At 46.7% G+C, this 27,234-nt stretch overlaps 1 protein-coding gene across 3 annotated transcripts in view; it reads left to right on the top strand.

Moving 5' to 3' along the window:
* ABCC5 (ATP binding cassette subfamily C member 5) overlaps positions 1-22,840 on the top strand; it is an 85,034-nt gene extending 62,194 nt beyond the window's left edge. For all 3 annotated transcript variants that reach the window (XM_080809977.1, XM_080809978.1, XM_080809979.1), the window contains 8 exons: positions 187-373; positions 1,212-1,301; positions 3,745-3,934; positions 6,903-7,062; positions 16,224-16,302; positions 17,324-17,437; positions 18,012-18,176; positions 21,388-22,840. In XM_080809977.1, coding sequence (XP_080666103.1) covers positions 187-373; positions 1,212-1,301; positions 3,745-3,934; positions 6,903-7,062; positions 16,224-16,302; positions 17,324-17,437; positions 18,012-18,176; positions 21,388-21,489 — 1,087 coding nt within the window. In that variant the 3' untranslated portion in view covers positions 21,490-22,840. The remainder of the gene's footprint in view (positions 1-186; positions 374-1,211; positions 1,302-3,744; positions 3,935-6,902; positions 7,063-16,223; positions 16,303-17,323; positions 17,438-18,011; positions 18,177-21,387) is intronic.
* The last annotated feature ends 4,394 nt before the right edge of the window (positions 22,841-27,234 follow it).

Here is a 27,234-nt window from a genome sequence, read left to right as displayed (position 1 = left end):
TCGTCCTGTGTGCGGAGCCTGGAATGCTCTGTAGTCCTTTGATTTCTGTATCCTCCTCCTAGTGACAGACAGGAAATACTCACAAGTTGGCCCTCTGTCCATAATTCCCACCGAGCTGTGACGTCACCCACTCTCAGGGTGCTGTGGTACTTTGTTTGCCTGTCAGGTGTTCTGTCGCCCTCACAGGTACCAGGAGCTCCTGGATAACAACCAAGGTCCTTTCTTCCTGTTCACATGTGCAATGCGGTGGCTGGCTGTACGGCTGGACCTGATCAGCATTGCCCTGATCACCACCACCGGGCTGATGATCGTTCTCATGCATGGGCAGATTCCCCCCGCCTACTCAGGTCTTGCCATCTCCTACGCCGTCCAGGTCAGTCTCGGGGATGGAACTTATGCTCACTTGAGTCCTGTGCTGGCCTAGGAGAGGCATGGTAGGGGGCTCTGCCTCAGCCTTTGAGACTAGTAGAGCTTCTGCCCACTTGCCTTCTTAGTGACAGCCTGGACTTGGCTGGGGCGGAGAAGATGGGAGAGAGGTACAAGTGGTACATAGGAACAAAGGGATTTAAGTCAGTTGCACGTGTTTAAGAAATAGGTGCCATTGATTTATAAATAAACACGATTTTGAAAATGGTTTCTTAATTACAGCTTTCTACGTTCACCACCTTCTCATCTCTGGCCTCTTCCTGGTCTTCTAAGAAATACTGTGTCCTCATTATGCTTCTTATATGCATTTTATTTTCAGGCCCCAGATTTTCCCAAAACCATTACATGTGTAGACCCGGCCCCTAGGGATGGATTATGGGTCTTTAAATAGCTCAGAGAACAGGGCAATACATCTCTCCATTAGTTGTGGCTGCCCGAGAAGGTGCAGGCTGCTCGGAAGGAAGCCCAGAAGTTGCTCAGCTGCAGATGTGTGTGCTGGAAGTGCAAAGATGGGTGGAAAGCCCTCGGAGGCGGGGGGGGGGGGGGGGTCAGTGCCAGCAGTCCCACAATGCCACCTGCCTTCACTGAGAATTGCTGTTGACTGGGGGATAATGGCCATTGTGTTAAACATTTTGAGAATGACTCAGTCTGTTCAACTAGCTGCTGCAGGTGCCTGGCTCATTGGGGTATTGAGCTGTAATCCCCTAGGTGGAAGAGGTTTTCTAGCGTTGGCCTGACATGTATTCGTAATGAATTCCTACCTGGATTTTGCTTTCCATTATCAGTTAACCGGGCTGTTCCAGTTCACTGTCAGACTGGCATCTGAGACAGAAGCCCGCTTCACCTCAGTGGAGAGGATCAACCACTACATCAAGGTCAGGATGCGAAAGCCTTTTACTGTGATCTTGATCCTTTGTGGGGTCCTTTTACCCTTTTGCTGCCTCAGGTGGAGGTGCAAGGAGAATGCTTGTTTTCTCACAGGCGAGGACCAGCAGTCTCTTCAGCCTGTGTGCAATGGAGAAGAGATTATCTTAAGACTTTCTAAATGTTTTTATGAATTGTGTCTAAGAATGTAGGTCATTTTCCTTATGCCGTATAAAACCATGTAGTTTTTTGTTTTTTTTTTTTTTTAAGATTTTATTTATTTATTTGACAGACAGAAATCACAAGTAGGCAGAGAGGCAGGCAGAGAGAGAGGAGGAAGCAGGCTCCCTGCTGAGCAGAGAGCCCGATGCAGGGCTTGATCCCAGGACCCTGGGATCATGACCTGAGCTGAAGGCAGAGGCTTTAACCCGCTGAGCCACCCAGGCGCCCCAAAACCATGTAGTTTTTTAAATCTTATTCTAGTTCACTTGTTCTTTTTTCTCTTTTTGAAGATTTTATTTATTCATTTGAGAGACAGAGAGCACATAAGCTGGAGGAAAGGCAGACGGAGAAGCAGATTCCCCGCTGAGCGGGGAGCCCGGTGCGGGACTCCATCCCAGGACCCCGGGATCATGACTTGAGCCAATTTCAGACGCTTAACAGACTGAGCCCCTCAAGCGCCCCTAGTTCACTTGCCCTTAACCAGGGATGGCCGTCGGTATCCCCCACTAAGCTTTAGGTGGAGACAGACGCAGGCCTCATCTCTAGAGATTCTGATACTGTCGATCTGATCTGATACCGTCGACCCACACGTCTGAAGTTTTGGAAGCTCCATGGCCAATTCTAAACTGCATTCCTGGTTTAGAAACCAGTTAATTTCATTGATACTGAGATGAACCGACTCTTCCCACCTTCCCTCGGTAACCCTTCAGTGCCACCTCAGGACAGCGCCTTGCGGCCAGGTCATGTCCTAGCTGGGACGCTGAAAGCGGTTTTCTGGAGAGAGAAGCAGAATCACAAGTAGTTAAGGGTCTCAGGGGTAACTTAGTTCAGAGCAGTTACATATTTTGTGAACTGCCCAAAGACTTATCAGCATTTAGATCATGGTTTATGTGAGAAGAATATATCCCAATTTTCCAATAACTGACTTAGAAACATAGTTTTGAAAAACTACCCTTTCCGCTGAGAACTAGCATATTATATAACTGCATTTTACAGCAGACATGTTTCCCTGAACTGTTTTGACAATGACCCTCATTAATTGTAAGACATTGCTTAAACTTACAAATTCTTATTCTCAGAAAGAATGACACATAGCTATCCATGGCAGACAGATATCTGCTAATAGCTGTTCCTTTTATTTTATTTTTATTTTATTTATTATCCATTGGCTTCTTTGCCCAGTGCCCATGTCTGTGGACAGTATATGGGTGTATCTGTGGGTATGTAGTGTTTGATTTAATATTGCTATTGGTGAGAGTCTCTTGCCAAAGAGGTCAGGGTGATGGTCAGCTGTAGCAGAGGGGACCCTGCACAAACCAGTCACATTTCTGAGGACTGGTTCTCACCGCCAGTGCCCAACCTGGACGCCTCTGCCAACATGAAGCCCTTCCAGTTTGGAGTTCATGACGTCAGTCTCCACCCGCCCTCCTACCCTGCCTCACACCCCCACCCCTGCCTAGAGCTCCACCACCATTGGCTTTCACTGCCCTAGGAGGCTGTAAGGTCCCGTGACTAGTTGCCAGAGAATTTTCAAAATTGCAAGATGGGACTGTTGGTAACAAAAACTACCCAAGCAGTCACATCGAACACAACATTTTAAAGCTAAATGGATTTCCACGATTCTCTAATCTGGTCCCCACGACTTACAGATGAGAAACTAGGACCTAGAGTGAAGAAGTGATCTGTCCGGAACACAAAGCGATTGGTGGCAGACTGGGCTTCGAGCCCATGTCTCCTGGGGTGACTGATATGTCAGAATGCCAGGATCTGATGAAATGTTCAGTAAATGATAGTTTTCTTTCTTTGGGTTTAGGCCATTGGCTTTCAAATGGTGGAATCTTGTCTCAAGTAGAGTATTCTGAAAGAATTCCAATAAAAAGTGGTGTGTTTTGAGGAGCTGTGGAAGGCCTCGTGCCACACCCTTGGCCTCCAAGACCACAGTTTTGTGGAGAAATTCCATAAGACAGAAGACAGTTGGAAGGCCACTGCCCTCCCCAAGATGCTGCTTAGCTGCCACTGTAAACTGCTAAGTGTAAAGTTAGTTGCCATTGCATTCTGTGTGGTTTAGTGGTGATAAGCATTTACTGCCAAGGGCGTCTTCCGTGGGAAGGGAAGAGGGCAGTGGCTGCTTCGGTGTGGCTGCTGTGGCTGGCTGGGTTTTACTTCTCTTTGAAAGCCTTGCAGCTCCCATAGAATCTGGTCAGTCTGACCCAGCTACTTCTGTCTCCCCAGACTCTCTCTTTGGAAGCACCTGCCAGGATTAAGAACAAGGCTCCCTCCCCTGACTGGCCCCAGGAAGGAGAGGTGAGCTTTGAGAATGCAGAAATGAGGTACCAAGAAAATCTCCCTCTGGTTCTGAAGAAAGTATCCTTCACGATCAAACCCAAGGAGAAGATTGGCATTGTGGGGCGGACTGGATCAGGTAAGAGTGAGCCAAGGCCTCTGGAGAAATATTGGAACCTATCAGAGTTGAGCGTGGAGCCCATGATTTACTGTTTATTGAATATCCCTCTCATGCCTTCAAACCAGCCCCATATTAATGAGTGATGACTAAGGTCTCCCTGAAGCCAATTTTCTCAGTGTATTCTCAACCCTGCTTTTGTTACACTTAGTGCTATTTCTGGTCATAAAAGTATACATTCTCAATGCAGAATAATTGGAGTATATAGCGAAGTACAAAAGGGGAAAAGCACCCATAACTCTACTACCCAGAGATAGTTACTGTTAATATTTTTTGGTGGGTATCTTGTCAGGCTTTTCTTTTTTTAAAGATTTTATTTATTTATTTGAGAGACAGAGATCACAAGTAGGTTGAAAGGCAGGCAGAGAGAGAGAGGAGGAAGCAGGCTCCCCGCTGAGCAGAGAGCCTGATGCGGGGCTCGATCCCAGGACCCCAGGATCATGACCTGAGCTGAAGGCAGGGGCTTTAACCCACTGAGCCACCCAGGTGCCCCTGTCAGACTTTTTCTGTCAACAAATATGTTTACAAAAATGGGGTCATTTTACACACACTGTGTCATGGCCTGCCTTTAAGTCTGCCAAATATTTTTCCATGTCAATTAATAGCCTGTGACATGAATTCTATGCAGCAGGATATAAAATTCCATTTTATGAGGTACCACAATTTTTATTTAACCAGTCTCCAGTTGTACGGCACTGAGGTTGTCAGGTTTTCACTATTATGAGCAGTACTGCAGTGAGTATCCTTATTTCTGTGAGGTCAAAACACAGGAAAGATGTAAGTCGTCTGTGACATAATGCCAGTGTTGCCTTGTATTTATCGGACACTAACGTAGCCCTAAAAAGGAACCTATGTTCTTTGAAGACAGAAATTATTTTCTTGGGGCGCCTGGGTGGCTCAGTGGGTTAAAGCCTCTGCCTTCAGCTCAGGTCATGATCCCAGGGTCCTGGGATCGAGCCCCGCATCGGGCTCTCTGCTCAGCGGGGAGCCTGCTTCCTCCTCTCTCTCTGCCTGCCTCTCTGCCTACTTGCGATCTCTGTCTGTCAAATAAATAAATAAAATCTTTAAAAAAAAAAAAAAAGAAATTATTTTCTTGATCTGACATCAGTTGCAAAGAAGTAGAGAATTGGCTCTCATTTTAGGCATTTTACTTCACACTTAAGAATCCTATTACTTCTATGCCCTTTAGATTTCTAGGGTCAGGATTTGAGTAATTCATTTCCTTCCCTCTTTCCTTCCTGAATAACATTTCAAAGACTGAGGGTTGTTTTCATTTACTGACCACTTCACCTGGTATAAGAAGTCTCTCTGGTTCACTTCTTATCAGCTTTTGGGGCTCGTTGCTTCCTTGTCAAAACTCTTCTAGCTTTGTTTCTTTCCATTAAAAATAAAACCAAACCCCTTGTATCTTTTCTGGCCAGTTTACTTTAAAGAACCTGCTAAGAAGAGAAGAAAAAGCCATTTCCTGCTTCCTGTTTGAAGGAATTATTTCATGTCAGAACAATACAATATCTGTAGGGTTTTTATGCTGCAAGAGAATTTTCAGTCCAGGAAGGTGGCTGTCCCGAAAGCTCTTTCTTTGCTTTCTCCCTCAAATTCCCTCTACTACATTGGCTCCCAGGGGTACCGTGCTCTCCTGAAAGCTCTGACTGATGTCCCTCTCCTGTGATTCCCTTTAACACAGGTAAGACAGACTGAGCTATTCATTAAGACTTCATTAAACCAGGGGCACCTGGGTGGCCCAGTCTGTTGAGCGTCTGACTTGGTTTTGGCTCACGTCATGATCTCAGGGTCATGAGGTTGAGCCCCATGTCCATGCCCAGTGCGGAGTCTGCTTGTCCCCTTGCTCCTTCCCCCTCTCACGTTCTCTCTTTAAAATCTTAAAAAAAAAAAAAAGGGCTATTAAGCCATAAGTAGTGACAGGAGAAAAACAGGAAAAAATAAAGTAATTATATAAATAGCTTGACTTACAAAGTCTAAACTCTAACCCTAACAAGCTTTTTCAGAGGCTCTTAGACCCTGACCCTGCCGTGGCCATAGTCAAGGACATCACTGCAAGGACTTCAATGGCCTCTCTTACTAGCATATCCATCAGTGCGAAGGTAGTCTAGATCCAGAGAACTATTAAATCTTCCAGCCCGGCTAGCATCTTTTGTTAAAGTGGAACAACTTGATCTTTCTTTTTTTTTTTTTTTTTTTTTTTTACAGTATGGTGGTTCCTTTTTTTTTTTTTTAAGATTTCATTTATTGGAGAAAGCATGAACATGGGGGAGGGGCAGAGGGAGAAGCAGACTCCCTGCCAAGCAGGGAGCCTGATGCAGGGCTCCATCCCAGGACCCCGGGATCAGGACCCAAGCTGAAGGCAGATACTCAACCAACTGGACCACCCAGGCGCCCCTCAGACCCACTTTTCTATCACAGTTCCTTATCATAATAGAGTCAACTACAACACATATTTACTGCTTCCCTGTGTGCTTATGCAAGAATGGTAGGAGGTCTTGTTTTGTTTCTCTCTCACCTACGGTAAGGGGACAGAAGAGAGAGAAAACATCTTGTCCTCTCGTTTGCTCCTAGCTGCTGGCTCTAAGAACTCTGTTCTCCTCACTTTGCCTGAGATGTGTGAAAGCCCGTGTACCCACTCGCAGGGTGAAAAGCAGGCGTTGTTCTAATTTACTCTCATGAAAGTGTGGTAGCACCTCAGGCCGAAGCTGTGTGATTTAAATGTATATATTTGTATATACAGTGCATTTTTTTCTGTTTCTGGCTATCACTTTCTACATCATCCTAGTTAATCAGATGAAATAATAATTGAATAGAACTAGAAAAATGGATGATTTTTCCCGGGGTGGTGGTGGGGTTTGAAACCAATTTCTGTTTTCACAAAATTTGCTCATTGAGCTACTTTTCAGCATGTCTTTTGACTCCTCAGGGAAATCCTCTCTGGGGATGGCCCTCTTCCGTCTGGTGGAGTTATCTGGAGGCTGCATCAAGATCGACGGCGTGAGAATCAGTGATATTGGCCTTGCTGACCTCCGAAGCAAGCTGTCCATTATTCCTCAAGAGCCAGTGCTATTCAGTGGCACCGTCAGGTGAGGACCCGAGCACCCATGGGCTCCGCGCTGCATTTTGAAGCCAGGTGGGCACAGGAGAGCCTCTGTGTAGGACTGAGATCAAGGGACCTCTAGTCTAGTGCTCTTCCCACCGCCGTGTACTTCTCCCTGCAGAAGGAAGGGGCAGCTCCACAAAACGGGGGCTGAGGGCCCTGCCGCACATAGTGAAGTCAGATCTGGGCTCAGATCTCTGCTCTGTGACTTCAGACAAGTTATCTGACCGAACCTAAGCTCGCTCCCTAATCTGTAAAATGGGGATACTACTAAGGGCTGTCGTTGTGGAGAATGAAGAAGTTCCACAAATTATGCAGTCACCAACCCTGGCACATGGTGGCAGTGGACAGTAGCAGCTCGTCAGCCTCATCCCATCTCCCTTTGTCTTCCTTTCACTCCGTATTGTCATCTGTCCTACATGTGCTCCAACTTGCAGTTCTTATGGTGGTTTTCAGGCATTGTTATCACTCATGGGTTTTCGTATTCCAGTATCTTGCCCCACCTTTGATCCTGACTCTGGAATGATGCCTCTCTCTCTCTCTCTCTCTCTCTCTCTCTGAAATCTGCCAGGGTGCCTAAGATAAAATTCCTCCTTTTTTTTTATTATTTTTATTAACATATAATGTATTATTTGCCCCAGGGGTACAGGTCTGTGAATTGTCAGGCTTACACATTTCACAGCACTCACCATAGCACATACCCTCCCCAATGTCCATAACCCAACCACCCTCTCCACACACACACCCCTGTCCCCCAGCAACCCTCAGTTTGTTTTGTGAGATTAAGAGTCTCTTATGGTTTGTCTCCCTCCTGGTCCCATCTTGTTTTTTTAAGATTTAATTTATTTATTCGAGAGAGAGAGTGCATGAGCCAGGGGGAAGGAGCCGAGGGAGAGGGAGAAGTAGGCTCCCCGCTGGGGCTTGATCCCAGGACCCTGGGATCATGACCTGAGCTGAAGACAAGACGCTTAACAACTGAGCCACCCAGGCTCCTAAGATTCTTCCTCTTGACCTGTTAAAATAGTAACTAAGAAAGGCATATATTTAATCCCATTGACTTTCCCTATACCTTATCTTACCCTTACCCTTAGTCTTAAGCTTTTGCCTCCTTGAAACAATGGGTTTCTATAATTCCCGTACATGTCTATTCAAGTTGCTTGTCTTTTGAACTAAAAATAGCTTTAACTATATAGCTGACCTAAATTGGACTTCTATTTTTTTAATTAAATTAAATTTCTTTAATTTTTAGCAGTCTTCAGAAAAATTGGTACCAACTTAATTTCAAATAACCATGGACTTGTCTTTAAAATTAGGTCCCCTCCCTTTCTTTGGAAATAGCACCTGAACTCACTGATTCAAGGAGTTTTGGTAGACAGAATGAATTCTCACCAACCCAACTGTAGGGTCAACACTTTTGGGTATATTATTTTGCATTTTCTCTAAACAGTAATGAATTTGGGCAGCATAGATTGGATCTGTTGATGATGCTCAGTCATTCTCTTTGGGTCCTGAGATAACAAGGTCAAACAAATGTCAGAAGAGAATTAGAATTTATTGACGACTCAGGTCTAAAATTAAGAAGTCAAGAGGTGTTGCCAAATCTGCTCTTCTCTCCTGTAAATTCCTATTTTTAGATGCCACAAGAATGTCTTTGAGAATTTAACTGGCCTTGTAATTTCTGGCTTAGGACAAAAGAACCATTTTTTCGTCATCGTTTGGAAAAGAATTAAGAAAAGCAATGTCTTGAACTTGACTCTTAAATACATTGCCACCAAGAAGCCTCACTTTTCGTTTGTAAATTTCACAGCTCTTCGTTTGGGGCTGTGAACCAGGGGCTTCTAGAATGAATGGTTAGGTGCTTGTTTGGGCAGCACGTATATGAGAATTGATGGTTAAGAACTGACCTGCTGGCGTGTGCAACCGCTGTTCATAGAAACTCAGGGAAGTGCAGCTTCCCTGGGAGTCGGGGCCATTTGTTACCAGCTCTAGAGACATGATGCTGCTTGATGGAAAAGCTTACAATTGGTATGCTGCTGCCCAGAGTTTTTAGTTACTGAGCTCAGAGTGCTATTTGGGCAGTCAACTGTACAAATTTAGGATATCATATCAGTTTCATGTTCTGCCAGCTGTAATTGTCTTTTTAAGTCAGGAGTAGAGCCTGAGGACAAATTAAATCCCAGACCTACCGTCTTTCTCCCTTTGTCCTCTCAGGTCTCATATAAATCCCAAAGAACATTCAGCTTTTGGTGCTCTTTTGCTATTCTTAGAAAATTAGAAAGCCTATAAACAGTTTCCCAAGGCAAGGCAGGATAGATCGGCTATTTCTCAGTGGTCTCCTGGAGACCCTGAACATGGAAACTATCTTCATTGCCATTAGCCAGCAGTGCGGGTGGACCCACCTCCTTGAGATACCAACATGCAGTTAAAACATAAGGAATTCTCAAGGCGCCTGTGTGGCACAGTCAGTTGAGCATCTGACTCTAGGTTTCTGCTCAGGTTGTGATCTCAAGGTCGTGGGATTGAGTCCAGCATCAGGCTCTGAGCTCAGCTCAGAGTCTGCTTGGGATTCTCTCTCCCTCTGCCCCTCTCACTTGTTCTCTCTCTCTGAAATAAATAAATCTTTAAAAAGAAAAAACCGTAAGGATCTCTCAGAGTGAACGCAAGGTAAAACCAAAATCAAATAAAACCTAAGGTAATGAGGTAAAAATGTCTGATTTGTTATCATACAAATATAATCTGAATCACCAGATCATTTGGGGCCATACTGCTCCCTACATTAGCTGGACTCTCAGTCCATTTCAGTAGCTTCATCCAGCCCTCTCTTATCCAGCTAGTCCCTTTCTTGTGCCTTTTGCCCTGATAGCTGGCTCTAAGACAACAGGTTTTTTCTTATCCCGACCCTAAACATTTTTTTAATATATTTTTTTAATTAGCATATAATGTATTATTTGTTTCAGGGGTACAGGTCTGTCATTCATCAGTCTTACACAATTCACAGCATTCACCACAATACATACACTCCCCTGTGTCCTTCCCCCAGCCACCCCATCCCACCCCACTCCACTCCAGCAAGCCTCAGTTTGTTTCCTGAGATTAAGAGTCTCTTAAGGTTTATCTCCCTCTCTGGTTTTGTCCCATTTCACTTTGTCCTCTCTTCCCCTATGATCCTCTGCTTTGTTTCTTAAATTCCACATATCAGTGAGATTATATGATAATTGTTTTTCTCTGATTAACTTACTTTTGCTATCTAGTTCTATCCACGTTGTTGCAAATGGCAAGATTTCATTTTTTGATGGTTGCATAATACTCCAATGTAGATATATACCACATCTTCTTGTGGTATATAGATGTGGTATACATATATATATCATCTGTCGGTGGACCTCTGGCTTCTTTCCATAGTTTGGCCGTTGTGGCTTACCCTAAACATTTTTGCTGACCTTCCTCTTTCATGGCCTTGGCAGTACCTTCCTTTCCCTTCCCCAGAGGACCCTGTGCTTTCTGAGATCCCTCTCCTCTGCCCTAACCAGCCCCTGCTGGAGTCATTCCATCCTTGGGGACAGTTTAAGTCTCACCTTGGCTGGCGGTTAATCTGCCTCTCAGTAAGACTAGTCCTCCTCAGCTGTTACTCTGTCTGTGAGTCTCGGTCTGCTTATAGGGACTGGGCATTTTCTCATCACCCGGAGCATCTCTGCTTGGTGGCCATTCATTACAAGAAGCAGTGTTCTCATTTCTTCCCAGTCACACACCCTCACTCCCTTTCTATCTGCCCATTACATTTTGTTTTACTTTTGAGGAATATTTCTGTTCCCAAGTCAAAATCACAGCAAAAATTACTGAGCACAACTGACCCATTCTGCTTTGGTTCATTCTGGGCCCAGACCCCTTCAGACAGAAGCAGTTAGCCCTCTAGAGGGAATGGATGCTGTTCTAACTTAGAAGCAGCAGCTTTCTTAGAATCTCTAGGTCTCATCGTTGTCTCTGAATTACTCTCTTGTGAAAGGAGGCCCCCTTTCCTCATTCTTCCTCTTTCTTTCTCTCTCTCTCTCTCTTTTCCTTCTTTCTTTCTTTTTTTTATATAGTCTTTGTTATTGTGGAACTTGGAATTTCCCAAAAGCTTTTTAGTCTCAATATCAGAAAGTAATATGAAGTCTAGAATAACTAATCAAGAACACTAGGTTTCATCCAACATTTGCTAAGTCATTCTGGGCAAGGCAGATGGGAAATCTTTACCTTCCTCTCAGTTTTGCTATGAACCTAAATTGGCTCAAAAAAATTATCTTTAAAAAACAAGGGAAGGGGTGCCCAGGTGGCTCAGTCATTAAGCATCTGCCTGTGGCTCAGGTCATGGTCCCAGGGCCCTGGGATTGAGACCTGCTCCCTGCTCAGTAGGAAGCCTGCTTCTCCCTCTCCCACTCCCCCTGCTTGTGTTCCCTCTCTTGCTGTCTCTCTGTCAAATAAATAAAATCTTTAAAAACAAAAAAACAAGGGGAAAGGTCATTCTATGCCAGACAGCGTAGTTCTAAAGAACAACAATAACAGAAGCCGCTGAGCTTATTGAGAACTTAGTATGTGGCAGATGTTGTTGTAATCATTTTAATTGTATTAATTTGTCAAATACTCAAAACCCCAGGAAGGAGGTACTGTTATCGTGCCAATTTTATAGATGAAGAAAGCAAAACCCTGAGAGGTGAGATACTTTGCCCAAAGATAGGCGTTTGAACCCTGGCTGTGGTTGCTCTCACACGCTACACTCACTTCGTCACCTCCTGGAGTTCTCACAGTACCCACTCTCCACCGCGACCTTGGGAGGTATGCCATTTTTCCAACAACCAGAGCGAAGCCTGCTTCCCTGGGGTCCTTGACTTTTATTTTACTTTTTTTTTTTTTTTTAATGGTTGTTGGGGGGGGGCGCCTGGGTGGCTCAGTGGGTTAAAGCCTCTGCCTTCGGCTCAGGTCATGATCCCAGGGTCCTGGGATTGAGCCCCGCATCGGGCTCTCTGCTCAGCAGGGAACCTGCTTCCTCCTCTCTCTCTCTCTGCCTGCCTCTCTGCCTACTTGTAATCTCTGTCTGTCAAATAAATAAATAAATAAATCTTTAAATGGTTGTGGGACCATGACCTGAGCCAAAGGCAGACGCCTAATGACTGAGCCACCCAGGCGCCCCGGGGGCCTTGACGTTTTTTACCTTTCTTTTTCCAGCATCTTCAAAATCTCCTCATCTGCTTCTAGATTCTCATAGTCCTCCCTTATCTTGAAAAAAAAAGTCACACACTCTCTGCTGCTCTCTTGAGTCCCTCTCATTTACTCTCCTCCCCGCAGTGTCCCTTTTCCCATCTCTAGCCTTTTTCTACCTCATTTTACACTTAACAACTAAAGGCCAAAACCAGTCTGTATTTCTGAATAACTCCTTTAGCTCCCATTAGCAGGAAGTCTGTGGGTCCCGGGTGCCCTGCAGAGGCCCGAGCCGCTTGGGGTGCTCCCATCCCGATGGTGGGATGGTGTGGTGCAGTAGTGTCTTCCCACGGGTCAGGGAGTCACTCCTGTATCCTCTCACGCTCCCGGAGAGATTATCGCCCTCTTTTAGCCATGGCCAAGAGGCAAGCTGAGAATACTGCTAAAAAGAAAATATGAAGGACCAAAGATGAAAATACACTTCTGGTGACATTAGGACCCCAGGAGTTCTGGCCACTAAAAATATATGCCTTCCTGTTCAGATGCCTTCTTTCTCTCTCCATCCACCCAGCCAAAACTTCTGATGTTGTGAATGCATAGCTTTGCTTTCACTTCTGTTTGTGGATCAGACGCAGGGCCATCTGGCTTCTCTAATGAGTGTGTGTTTTCTTCTGTTCCTGACTGAGCTCCCTGTTGAGATCGGTCTGGTGTGCCTTAATGTGTATGTATACCACCTCCTGGTGTGTGTAAATATTCCTTATATATCTGGAACCCATAGCCTGGTTTTTGGAGGCTCCTTCCTCGGGTGGGATGGGCCTAGGAGCGCTGAATGTCAGGCCTGCCCCCGTGTCTACTGATTCTTCCCTCGGAGGATCTGATGGGCGGGCTCCCCAGTGAGCAGGCTCCACACCTACGTGCTGCTGTGTCTGGGAAGAGGTGTGTGGTGGGCTTCCTGGCTGTATTCGTTCCTAGGGAGGTCACAGCAGAGGCGCAAACTGGATGGCTTAAAACAACAGGAACTTCTCTCACAGTTCCAGAGGCTAGAAGCCTGCAATCCAGGTGTCAGCAGAGTGGTGCTCCTCTGAGATGGAGGGGAGGATCCTTCCCTTGCCTCTTCCGCCTGCTGGTGGCCTGCCAGTGATCTTCGGTGCTCCTTGGCTTATAGGCGCATCTGTCCAGTCTCTGCCTCCATTGTCCCATGGTCCTCTCCCTTTATGTCTCTGCCTTCTCGTGACCCTCTCTTATAAGGACACTAGTTATAGTGGAGTAAGGACCCACTCTACTCCACTACTCCGGAATGACCTCATTTTAACGAATTACACCTGCAATGACCTGGGAACCGGGTCAAAGAACCGGGAATTCTGTGTTAGGAGGATGGCAAAATGAAGAACTGGATTGGGCAGGGGCGCCTGGGTGGCTCAGTCAGTTAAGCAGCTGCCTTTGGCTCAGGTCATGATCCCAGGGTCCTGGCATAGAGCCCTGCACTGGGCTCCCTGCTCAGCAGGGAGTCTGCTTCTCCCTCTCTTTCTGACCCCTCCACTCATGCTTTCTCTCTCTCTGTCACTTGCTTTCTCTCTCAATAAGTAAGTAAAATCTTAAAAACAAAAACAGAACAGTAAATGCTGATCTTGACAACCCAGATTTTTGTGCAGACTCTGGAGTGTTAGAGAGGCAGGGGGGGTCAGGGACTTCCAGTGTGATTAGAAACAGGTGCTGTTCTCCTTAAACTTAGCCCATGGTCTGCCATTTCACAGTTTAGATTATCAGCAAATTGGCCCACCTTCTTGTTTAAGAGATAGGCCTATGGAGATACTAGATATTAGATGGTTGCCTATAGAAGATCAGTCTTCCCCATCCAGACTTTGCACAGATAGGACTTTATCAGAACTCTTTTTGAGCCTGGTATTCAGGATCCTGGGATTATTGTGTCCACTTGGAAAGTGCACTGAATATAAATCAGAAAACCACCAAGCACTGGACCAGGCGGCTAATGTGTCTGTATATACCTTGTCCATTTAACAGCTGCCACTGTGTGAATGTTTGCTGTAGGTACTGTCTTTAATGTCTACAGCAGCCTAATGAGTCATGTCACTATATCCCCATTTTATAGAGGAGGAGACTGAGGAATGGTTTGCCCAAGGTCATGCAGACGATTAGAACCAGAGTGGGGATTTGAGCCTAGTCTGCCTGGATCGCCATGGGCATGCGCTCCCTCCACCAACACTGTTCTTTGCCTCTGTCATGACAGAAAATGTTCAAATTGTCATATACTGATGCCTCTTATCAGGAAGTCAAGTAAGGCTCTATGTTCTTTTATTCAGGAAGTCAAGTAAGGCTCTATGATCTTTTATTAGACAGTGTACATGGGATTCAACAGCAAAGAAGATCCCAGACAAGGACCCTGATGCAATGGGGGCAGAGACAAATGGACAGAGTGACAAGTGCCATAAAGAGGGTGGGCATGAGGACACCTAAGTCAGGCTTGAAGAGTCAGGAGATGCTTTCTGCATCTAATTTGTGACCTGAAGGACAAGAAGGAATCCTAGCCAAGGAGTAACAGCATGGCAATAATGACATCATCATAATCATAGCTCCCACGTGCACAATGCTAACCATGCAGTGGGGGCCGCTCTGAATTCTTTCTACACTTGAAATGCAGCCATCCCAACCTTTGAAGGAGGTGCTTTTGGATCCTTGTCTCACACATGAGGACACGGAGGCATAGAGAAGTTAGGCTAACTTCGTTGGGGCCACACAGTCAGCATAGATAGAAGCTGTGTGGGAATCAGCAAGTTTAGCCCCAGAGCCCTTGCTTTTGCCAGAGTCTCTCAAGCCAAAGGGTGAGGAGAGGTGCACATATTCCATGTGCAAAGGGCAAGAGGCACAAGAGAGCAGAGCCAGTTAGAGTCTCCTGGAAGAGTCCAGAGGGTGCCCGAAGGGATGAGCGGGGCAGGTGCCCACCGGGGCTCGGTGGAGTTCTGGGATAACATCCTGCTTGCATTTCCTGTCTGGAGTTAGTAACCCCAGACGTGGAGACAAATGAGACGTGGAGCTCAAGCTCTCCCGAAGACTTTCCTGTTTCCCATACGTGCAGACCAAGTTCATGAGCAAAGCAAATTACACCTAATACCTTTCAGGTTACTAGACCTGTAAATGTCATGTTTAGACAGAGACAAGATGCCCCAAAAGGAATGTAACCTCCCAGTTTCCACCAGTTACCCATTCCACCACCACTTCTCCACCTTCTTCCTTCATGACAAAGAGCTGTTTCCCCCATCTTAACATTTCCAGAAATGTCGAGTCCTGTTCTTTTAGTACCATCCTCGATGTTCTCGAGGTAGCTACTGTGGGTACAGTGAGCAAGAATGATACCCAAACTGATGTTCTGGACCAGTAAATTCCTTCCCCTAAGTTGAGCTTCAGGCCTTTCTTTCTCCTCCACTGGACTGGCTCCTCCTCCTGGTCCGCCAGCCACCCTCGAGTGCCTGCTCCGACAGGCTCTCACCCTCGTGCATCAGGAAGAAGGAGGCTCTTTTTCTAAAATTGTACACACAGAGAGATGTATTTTAACCTGTATATGCCACAATGCTAACAGTGTTAGCTGCCGAGGGTCTGATTTGAGGTGATGAAAACATTGGTTTTGGTTTTATGTTTCAGTATCTGTATTTTTTTAATTTTTCTGTAACTGATCTGCAATATTTACATAATGAAAGTAGTACACGTTAAAAGAAATAAAGTTTTATAAAGAAGACGGAGAGGCCCAGCCTGTTCTCAGATACATTTCTGGGACAGGGAGGCAGGAGTATTTCTCACTGCAGCCTAAGGCTGGTTAGGGAGCCAGTCGTCTGTGACCTTGAGGAGTTAGGTCCCTCCTTTTCCCGTGCGTGTTTAAACTTCTACCACAGACCGCCTTTGCAGTATGGTCACTTACATGCTGAATCACTGGGAAATTCCTTCCATGCTTCTCTCTAGGTCAAATTTGGATCCCTTCAACCAGTACACTGAAGACCAGATCTGGGATGCCCTAGAAAGGACACACATGAAAGAATGTGTAAGTAAAGCTCCAAGGGACTGCTTCACTGGAATTTAAAGGTTGGAACCATAAAAGTGCTGAGGTCACTCCCCAGCCTGCCCTGGCTGCCTCTGTCCAGCCTGGTCTGGCCCTTTATTTCCAGGCTATCTGTATGGGGTCACTTTAGATAAGGCTTCCCAGGCATTTCAGAAAGGGCTTAAAAGTTGGTATCTCTCAACCATGGTCATATTACGCTTTTGCTGTCCATTGATTAACCAAGGTATTAATGACAAACACTCAGAATTCCATAATGCTTTTACATTCATTTCTGTTTTATTCGTCATAACGGTGTAACATGCTTTTGCAGCATCTGGATATGTATCAAGTCTGCAGAAAGCATGCAGCATGCGTATGGGGTCACTGACCTCTTAGGGTAACTCAGCATGCACCCTCCCAAGGCCACAGTGGACAGACTGATAACTCCCGCCCGGGGGTGGAGGGTGGGTAGGATCTCTCATGCCCCTGAGCTGAGTTAAGCTCAGGATCCCCTGCCCTGATTCAGCTAGGTCAGTTCTGCCTTTATCACTATAATACCGGGCTTCCTCCAACCATTTCATTGGAAGGATAGGCTTATAGCTTATTATAAAGGCAGGTTTGACAGCCATAAACCTACAGCCTTGGAAATCAGAAAGAGTGACCTCACTTTCCCATCTCCTATGGTATGACCATATTTTCAGAACCAAAGATTAGGGCCACAATCTGACAGGATTTGGGGATATGAAAATAATGGAATTTTAAGACCTTTGAACGGTATAAGGCTAACAGAATAGTATACTTGAAACAGGGACTGTCCTGGAAAATGAGGGTCTTAGTACACGTGATCATCACCCCTGTACCTTCCTTCTAGGTGAGCCAGGTTCTTGGCTAATCATTGTTGCATCTGTTTCAGAATAGCTTATTTTTGCCACTGGATTTTGGACAAAATTTAGTTCCGTTTTTTTTTCCCCCTTAAATTTACTTTTTTTTTGACTCTTCATGTCTCTACTTCCTTTCTCCCTAGATTGCTCAGCTACCTCTGAAACTTGAATCTGAAGTGATGGAGAATGGAGATAACTTCTCAGTGGGGGAACGGCAGCTCCTGTGCATAGCCAGAGCCTTGCTCCGTCACTGTAAGGTACGGCGGTCTGTGGAGTGGCGGGCAAGGGGAAGAACGGCCTTTTCCCGCGCCATGAGGTCCAAAGGCTTTCCTGGCCCCAGAGATGTTTCTAAATTCACCTTGACACCATCTGGGTAGACAGGTGTTTTTGAGCCTTCAGACTTCCCCAAGCCTTTCATTTCCAAGGGTGACTTTTGTTTCTGGCCAGTGAGTGGTAGTAGTACTGTTGGAAACCATAGATCTAGAGACCTCCAGGCCATCAAATCCAGTCCCCTTATTTTGTAACTGGAAAAGGAAGATCCAGAAAGATTTCTATTCATGCTCAGGGTCACAGAGCAAGTGGGGGCAAGCGTTTTGTTAGATCAGTGTTACATGCTTATCCTTTTGTGTGTGGAAAGGAAGGCAGACACAAGGGTTTGAAGTTGTTATCTGTTCTAAGCAACATGGTCCTTTTACATAGGCGTGTACCTACTGAGGAAAAACAGAGTATGGTGTAAAACTTAAATAATGAAATACATCTTAGCGAAATGCAGATAGAGAAGAATGCTTAGGGAATTGGTTGGATCTCTCTCTGTCCTCTCTTTTGTGGCAGATTCTTATTCTTGATGAAGCCACAGCCGCCATGGACACGGAGACAGACTTACTAATCCAAGAGACCATCCGAGAAGCATTTGCTGACTGCACCATGCTGACCATTGCCCATCGCCTACATACAGTCCTCGGCTCTGATAGGATTATGGTGCTGGCCCAGGGACAGGTACTGAGCCCCTGAGGGACCATGATGTGGCATGTGGCCTTGTCTGGGGGAAACTGGCCCCTGGCAGGATTGGGCTGATTGCCATCTTCTTGCATTTGTTAGCTTTCAGATAAGTAGCCTTAGTAACTCTAATCTGGCTGCCGCTGGGAGGGATATAGCCCTCCCAAGCCAGAAACCCTCCCGTGCCAGAGATCGACTAGGAGCACTCTTAACTGGTTCTTATTCTTGACCTAGGTCAGAGAGCCCATGTACTTACTGATTAACTCACATACACAGGAATTGCCCAAGGTGTACTGAGTCCAGCCACCTCGAGTTGGCTTTTCGCAATCATGTAGTGGTGCCAGACTTCTTTTTTTTTAATTTTTTATTTTATTTTATTTTTTTTTTTTTTAAATTTTTTTTAAATTTATTTATTTGTTAGAGAGAGAGAGCGAGCGAGCACAGGCAGACAGAGTGGCAGACAGAGGCAGAGGGAGAAACAGGCTCCCTGCCGAGCAAGGAGCCCGATGTGGGACTCGATCCCAGGACGCTAGGATCATGACCTGAGCCGAAGGCAGCCGCGTAACCAACTGAGCCACCCAGGCGTCCCTTTTTTTTTTTTTTTTTAATTTTTTAAAGATTTTATTTATTTATTTGTCAGAGAGAGAGAGGGAGAGTGAGCGAGCACATTCAGAGGCCAAGCAAGGAGCCCGATGTGGGACTCGATCCCAGGACGCCGGGATCATGACCCGAGCCGAAGGCAGCTGCTCAACCAACTGAGCCACCCAGGCGTCCCGGTGCCAGACTTCTTATACTGCTGTTCCAAGCTTTGCTACAGTCTGGCCCAGCCCGGCCGCCTTCCTTTGCCACTCAGTTCTTACAGGTGTCGGTGGCTGTAAACAGTCTTGCGTTGGGGCACCTGGGTGGCTCAGTCATTAAGCATCTGCCTTTGGCTCAGGTCATGATCCCAGGGTCCTGGGATCAAACCCCGCATTGGGCTCCCTGCTGGGCAGGAAGCCTGCTTCTCCCTCTCCCACTTCCCCTGTTTGCATGCCCTCTCTTATTTTCTCTCTCTGTCAAATAAACAAAAAAAATTAAAAAAAAAAAAAAACTTGCATCCCCTAAACTGGCTCCCCTCGGTGTCTTTCCTCACTCAGTCCCATATACCTCCAATGCCTTTTCCTCTTGTTCCCTCTGCCACATCCCCATATCTGTCTGCTTGCAGCCTGCCTGTCCCTCTGAAAGGCACAGTTCCCACACCCTGACACTCTCTACCACCTGAAACTTTGCGTACCTCTCATGTAGCTCCTCTGCCTCCTCTGAGGGTCACTGGCTAATGCCCTCTCTCCCCTATTAGACTGTAAAGTCTCTAAGGGCAGGGGTCGTGCCTTATTTGTCTCTGGGTCCCTGGCAGGGCCCCATGCGACATTCTTTGCACATGGTAGATGTTAAGTATGTCACTTATGGTGTTAAGTAAATTTATGTTGGACACATAGCTCCTTTGTGTGCGCATGGAATGGCAGGAAATTAGTGGTTTGGCAGAAACAACAAGCCACTTGCAGTGTGTGACTTGTCTTATGTGATTAATAATAAGGCCCCCATAATAGCCACTTCCATTGAATGCTTACTGCGTCAGGCACTGCGCTAAGGGCTGTACATACAGCCTCCCAACGCATAATTAGTCATCACCGCCAGCAAGGAAGATGCAGATGTGTCAGCCCTGCCTTCCAGACGAGAACAAGGGCTCAGGGAACTGAACCTATCTCTAGTCCACAGGAAGGGAGAGAGCAGGAACTGAGCTAGGCTGGCGACACCAAAGCCAGTGCTTTACACTGCCCGACCACCCCGTCCCTCTGTCTGTAGAGAAGTCCTGAGGAAAACAGTTACTACAACAGATGGAGGCTGGGCCTCAGAACTGAGTTTGAGAGAACATAGGAGTTCATGGTTTTTCTCCTCATCTTGAAATTATGTGAACATTGGCGGGTTTTGCTACTGTCTTTGCATTATCCTAAATGCTTACTGAGATTCTAGTTCACACTCGGTACAGACAGCTACTGCTCTGTACATAGGTATTAAGTAGAATGTATAAAGCGGAGGGGGCCAAGAACACCGTCCGGGAAATTCTTTCTTAAAGACACACATCTAGACCACTCTGTTTCTATGAGTGGCTTAGTGTTTTGGAATGGGGATTGATTGGCTCTCTATGAGGAACTCTATCTGTCCCTTCATTTTTGTTTCTTGTGAAGTAAAATTTCCTTATCATTTGAGGGCAGCCTGAAAAACATGAAAAAAGTGTAAAGGCAAAAATAAGATGAGTCCTTTCCCTCACCGGGGACATCCATTTGCCCCTGCCAACCTGTTTATGCATCTCTATGCACAGACTCTAGTAGATAGGATGTGCTCTGCAGCAGACACACAGGAGCAGAGCAGAAGAGGCTTGGACAGCAGGAGACCGTCAGCCCACGGCAGGAGGCCAAATGGTTGGTTCTTCAGCAGCTCAGCACCGTCAGGGTTTGTGTCAGCCTCCAGCCAGTACCCGCCTCCCCTCCCCCTCCAGGGCCAGGCTGTCTGCGTAGCACCCGTAGCACCCACTGTCATAGCCTCACGCAGCCAGGCCTGGGGAAGCGAACTTTGTCCTCTGCCTGTATCCACTGGGCAGAGCAGCCTTTCCTAGAAGCGCCCAGAGACTTCTCCTTGGTCAAGGCTGTGCCCCAGGCCTTGGCCCTGTAGCAAGAAAGCCTGGGAAAGTGAGTAGGTGATATTTTCTGCCTCTTATGGAAGCCAGGCTATACCAACATATTGTTCCATTTTTTGCTGCAATAGGATTTTTGTGGCTGCACAGAAGTCCATCAAAGGAATGGATAAGTGACTGACTAGATCTCTTACTTCCTTTTTTTATTCTGCCAGCTGGGTATTCTGAGCTGTTCTTTTTCCATCTATAGGTTAGGATCAGTTTGTACAAGATGACATTTGCCTACTATGTCCTTGACTTGAGCTGCAACTTTTTTTCTCCCTGAGATTTATGTGAGGGAGGTCTGGATGTCTTTGTCCCTAACCTGTCCTTTATACTGTGGTTAGCAGAAAGAAAAAACCAAAAGTGGAACCCACTGTGGCATGGCAGAACTTCATGGAATTGTCACTGTGATTCTGTCCCCAGGGGGCTTTGGGGTTTATCTCCTTCTTGGCTGTGGTTCTTGCATGACCCCAAGTGATGTGTCTCCTTCCTTTGCAGGTGGTGGAGTTCGACACCCCATCAGTCCTTCTGTCCAATGACAGCTCCCGGTTCTATGCCATGTTTGCCGCCGTGGAGAACAAGGTCGCTGTCAAGGGCTAACTCCTCCCTGCCACCGTCTCTTTTCCTTGGAGTATTGCCATTCCCTGCCTTGGGCGGGCCCCTCATCGCGTCCTCCTGCCGAAACCTTGCCTTTCCCAGTTTTATCTTTCGCACAGCAGTTCAGGATTGGCTTGTGTGTTTCAATTTTAGGGAGAGTCCTATTTTGATTATTGTATTTATTCCATATTCATGTAAACAAAATTTAGTTTTTGTTCTTAATTGCACTCTAAAGGGTTCAGGGAACCGTTATTATAAATGTATCAGAGGCCTATAATGAAGCTTTATACGTGTAGCTATATCTATATATAATTCTGTACATAGCCTATATTTACAGTGAAAATGTAAGCTGTTTATTTTATATTAAAATAAGCACTGTCCTGATAACAGTGCAAATTCCTTTCTATCATTTTTGTACAGTTTGCTGTACTAGAGATCTGATTTTGCTATTAGATTGTAGGAAGGGTAGCATTCTGTTCTTCTTCAGCTGGTGGTTTCACGGTGCCGGGTTCTCTGGGCGTCCAGAAGAAAGAGGTGTGGCAATAGCGGGCCCTCCGGTGGCCCCCTTGCACCTCCTCACAGCCACACCCGGTGGGGGGGTGGACAGGGCTGCCGGAGGCCACGCAGAGCGCCGTGAATTCTCAGGGCTCCTGCTTTCTGTCCTGTTGTCATTCACTGTTTCTGTCAGGAGAGCAGTGGGGCAGAGCCCCAGCCCCCTTTTCACTCCCTCCGTCAGGAATGAGAATCACAGAACATTCCTCGGACAGGGGGAATTTCTTTCCTGCCTTCCTCTTTTTGCTGTTGTTTCTTAACCAGAATCAAGTCTGTTCACAGAGTGTCCCACTGCCTCAGGTTCCCAAATGCTGGCCACTGCACAGAGCTCTCCAGCTCCCACACCTGCTGGCTCCAAAGCCCCGGGCCAGCTGCTGCTTTCGTCAGTGGTACTTTGTCATTTGCCTGGTCCCACGCCTCCACAGTTCAGTGACAGGGTTCAGGAGTTTGTGGGTCTGTTCTCTCTCACTGCAGTCGTCACACAGTCTGTCTCTCTCCAAAGTCTGCGACTTTAAGCAGCTCTTGCTAATCAGTGTCTCACACTGGTGTAGAAGTTTTTTGTACTGTAAAGAGACCTACCTCAGGTTGCTGATCGCTGTGTGGTTCCGCGTGTCCCCGCAAACCCCCTTTGTGCTGTGGGACCAGTAGCTCAGGTGGGCGTGGTCGCTGCTGTCATCAACCGATTGGTCAGCGTTGCATGTCGTGACCAACTAGACATTCTGTCGCCTTAGCATGTTTGCTGAACACCTCGTGGAAGCAAAAATCTGGAAAAGTGAATAAAATTATTTTGGATTTTGTAAAACTCTTGGTGTATAAAACTGTTCTCTGGGAAGGGAGCAAGATGTCTGTGAATGGCTTGAGGTACGAGAGCCCGGGCTCTGGATATGCAATGATGGGGTTACCTGCTGGAAAGTCCAGTGACAGAGCTGGTTACAGAACCAGCTGGGTGTCGGCCCAGCGTGCCTGGAATCCTCACAATGGGCTTTAGTGCCTTAAGCACTGTGTTCCCTGGGCGTGGTCACCAGACGGAGCTCCTGTGCTTGCTGATAAGAGGGGGTGGTGGGAAGGGTGAACAGAAGGAGGTGGGCCGTTGTGGTGAAATAGAATTCAGATGAGCGGTTTGTTGAGAATTCTCAGCAATTCAAACAATGCAATTGCCCTTTGAGCCAGTTCATTCAGATGAACTCATTGAGAATTAAGTACCATTCCAAAGGCACTCATTCTAAAGTTTCTCAAGATATTGTGTCGAATGCAGCCAAGAAAGCTTTTGAACTATTTGTGTTGCTTCTGCCAACCATCAGCCGAAATCCTATCTTACATCTAGCCATTTTTGTAAACTACTGTCTTAAAAGTTCAGGGGGCTGACTCTGAAGTTCAAATGCAGTTTCTCCTTGTCACCTGACAAGTGCTTGGTGGGTGCATGTGACCCGTGGCTATGGTCCTGGAGGGAGCAGGAACGGAACATTCCCATCATTGCAGGCTGTTCTGTTGGACTAAGCACAAAGGTAAATAGCCCATTTTTTTTGATTCCCTGGATTTACCTTCCAAGAAGGTAACAGGGTCCTATCTCTTGGTCTCCCTCACCTTTCTCACCCTGCTTTGCTCCTTAAATAGAGGCACTTCCTGCCTTCTGCCCCTGGCCTTTGCTCTCCCCCGTGGATCTTTCCTACAGGCACAGGCCTGGCCTGTCTCCTTAGTGCCGCGCACCTCCACTGGCATCTTCTAAGTGCCTCGGACAGCCTCTCGAGAGCTGAACAGTGCTCCTTATCTGAGTGAGCAGTCCCATGGCCTCCATAGTCTTCCAGACCAGAACCCTGGCATTAGTTCAGCTCTCCTGTCCCTTCCAGATAAATTCCATCACTCCAAGTCCTACACATCACCACCACCGCCTTCTCTCTCTGCCCTCATCAAGGCCCACCTCCCTTCTTTTTCTCATATTGTAGCTACAGCTCATAACCCTGCCCTTATGGTCCTTCTCCAGACCATTGTACATGCTCCTGTCGAAATGCTGACCCAAAGTGCAAGCTGGTCAAAGGCTTTCCACCAAAAATCTTCAGGGGACAGTTGCCAATAACAGCCCATGTTCTTTAGCTTAGCATTCAGGGTGTTCATTATTTGGCTCCAACCTTCCATTTCTACTCGTGAAACCTTTAAGTCTTGAATATTAGCCTGGAACCCATTGGTCCTCTCTGTTTGTTTGAGAGCAGGGGAGGTGCAGAGGGAGAGGGAGAGGGGGAATCTCAAGCAATCACCAAGCAGAGCCTGAGACGGAGCTTGATCTCAGAACCCTGAGATCATGACCTGGACTGAAATGAAGAGTCAGATGCCTAACCGACGGTACCACCCAGGAGTCCCAATCCTCTCGTTTAAAAAAGCCATGTTTTGGGGCACCTGACTGGCTCAGTCAGTAGAGCATGAGACTCGACCTTGGGGTCATGAGTTCAAGCCCCACATTGGGCATAGAGTGCACTTTAAGTAAGTAAGTAAATAAACATATAAAACTTTTTTTTTTTTTAAACTCAGGTCAACTATTATCTCCTCTACAAGCCTTTCTCTTCAGATTCCTCTAGGTTCCTACAACCCTTTGCTTACTTGTTTTTATTATTTTTAAATTTTCTTCTTTTTATTTCCTTTTTCTTTGCGTATTATAACTGATTATTTTCTTGTATTTCTGCCCATGAATATAAACTTCATAAAGGCATTAAATCATTGTATACCTAGTCATTCCTGGCTTAAATATTATGTTTCAGGTATAGTAGGTGCTTAGTAAGTATCATTCTACTCAGCTAAGTCTTGAATAGTGCTGCCCCACCCCCCCAAAAGCTGAGGTTGGAAGAAAGCAGCTCCCTGGGGGAACCCCACTGAACACTCAGCAGAATTCTAGACGCCAAGTTCACTGCAAACTGTCAGATATCATCATTTCCCCTTCTACAAAGCCTGGAGACCAGAGTCAGAAGCTGTACAGTGTTTATGGGGGGCGGTCAACCTGGGATACTTGCAAGAGTGAAAGAAGGCACAGTGAGTAATGAAACGTGCCAATAGTGCCATGTCCTCTAGCACTGGCCTTCACCCAGTCCCCTGGATATGGTGTCTGAGTCTTTAAGCCCTCCCTTGGTTAGGGACCCCAACCCTCGCTAGTAACAGCTACAGTCCCTCGGGACTTTCTCTAACTATCCAGAGGCAGTCAGGTCACCTCGTTTTACTTGCAGTCACTCCCAGGAGACACTGGGCCCATGTGCAAGTTAAACACAAACATAAGAAAGAAAAGCCCCTCTTTGTTTAGGTGTATGAAGAAAAGTTTGGGAACCTCTCCTGCCACACCTCTTATTTCATCCATCTCTAGGGATTTCTATATCTCCTGATACTTACCTTCTGTCCCATTCATAGTGGGTGGAGATGTGGGGGGTGGGATGGAACATCCTTCAGACGCTGAGCTTGGATTTGGCACAGGATTTGGGTAGATCGAGCGGTAGGAAAAAGCCCCTGAGCCCCATCTACTGGGAGGGAGCTGAGAGATCTACAATGGGGGACAGTGTGGTATGGGAAATGGCTCCTGCCTGGAGCTGGGCTGGGATATGTAGTCCTTATCTCCTGTTTCTCCAAGGGCCACAGAAGGAGGTCTGGCAGGGGGTCTGTGGGCAGAGAAGGGAGGAGGAGAGGAAAGGGCATTTCAGCTTTGAAGAAGGGGTTTCTGGGTACAGCATCAGGCAGGATGCAAAGGTACTCCTGGGATGAGGCAAGGCCTTGCACAGGAGGCTTCTACAGCTTCATCAGAACCTCTGGAAGCAGAACTAACTGTGAGTGTCTCACACCTGTTTTAGCCTTTAGCAAACTTCTTTTTGAGTATGCTGGCCTGTCCCAGCTGGGAGGCAGCTGTGGAGTGAAAACACTGAATGTAGAGACAGAAGACCTGGATTATTAAACCAACTCACCTTCCTTGGGTGCTCTTTCTTCCTCTGTAAAGTGGAAGCTGTAACTTTCTTCATAGTGTCGTAGAAAGACCTGGTTTAGAAATTTGATGAGAAAATACATCATGTGGGCAAGGTGCTTAGCCAAGACATCTTATTGACTTGAGTAGTTCCTAGAGGACCAGGAGAGAGGGGTCTGAGTTTTATCCATCCTTGGCCTAGAGTGTGAGAGAGAAAACAGAGAGCCTCATGGCTTGGGTGGTGATGATGGCTAGACTCACAGAGACTGCCTGGTAAGTTGCCCCTTGAGGGTGGGCTGTTTGCCAGAGGGTCAGACATACCCTGCGTGGGAGCTTCCCTTTAAGTGGGGACCTTGTGGCCCACCTCCACCATCTCACTCGGGAGCCCACACCTCACAGTCTGATACCAAGGGCCTTGGCCAAGCTGTGAAGAAAGGGTTGGTACGCTGCTGGGCCTTCCATTCCAGATCTATGTCCCTGGATCTGCCATCCCTGGAATCCAGTGGCCATCTGGCCCTGTGTACTGGATGTATCTGGCTTAGGAGCCACATCCCACCCTCAGCAGCCAGACAGTGGGACTTTGGGCAGGAGAGGGAGGAGGGCAAGTTTAAAGCTTAACACACCGGGGAGCATTGAGCAGGCAAGTTTCCCACTAGGGTAATGTATTTCTGCAACTCAAAGAAAAGGCCTCAGATGCCATAGCTGATTTTGAGGAGGCTCTGGACAATATTCCTGGCCAAGATACTGAGACAAGAGCTGAAGCCAAAAGGAATGTGGTTAGTGAGGTCACAAGGCAGACAACAGACCCCTCTTTCCATGCTACCCCCATCTCCAAAAACAGTCCCCATCACGGCCACTGCCCAACTACTTTCATCTGTGCTGACACCTCGACAAAACCCTCACAACCACCAGCACCCTCAAAACTACCATCCACATGTACCCAACCTGCCAAACCATCTGAATTACATTGAAGACATGAACGGTATTCTAGGTTACATATTTCCGTTGAGAATGGTCACTGGCCTTGAGTAGCTCACACAGCAGTGGGGAGAGGAAGTGGTCAAAGAGTCTGGATGTATACGAAAGAAGCCCCATGTAGAAGCTCGGTGTGCTCACACAGAGGAAGCTTGTGCACTATGGAATTGGCTCCTGGGGTAACCAAGTCCTGTCAGTGAGACCACATCACTCAATGGCAACTCAGGACTCTGAGCAATTGGGTGACACATCTGAAGAAACCAGAAGAAAGGAAGGCCTGGTACCCAGTTTTA

Source organism: Martes martes, assembly GCF_963455335.1.
Source record: "Martes martes genome assembly, chromosome: 1".
Classification (NCBI taxonomy): Eukaryota; Metazoa; Chordata; class Mammalia; order Carnivora; family Mustelidae; genus Martes; species Martes martes.
The sequence above is the reverse complement of the archived record's forward strand: the minus strand, read 5'-3'. Positions and strand labels throughout refer to the sequence as shown.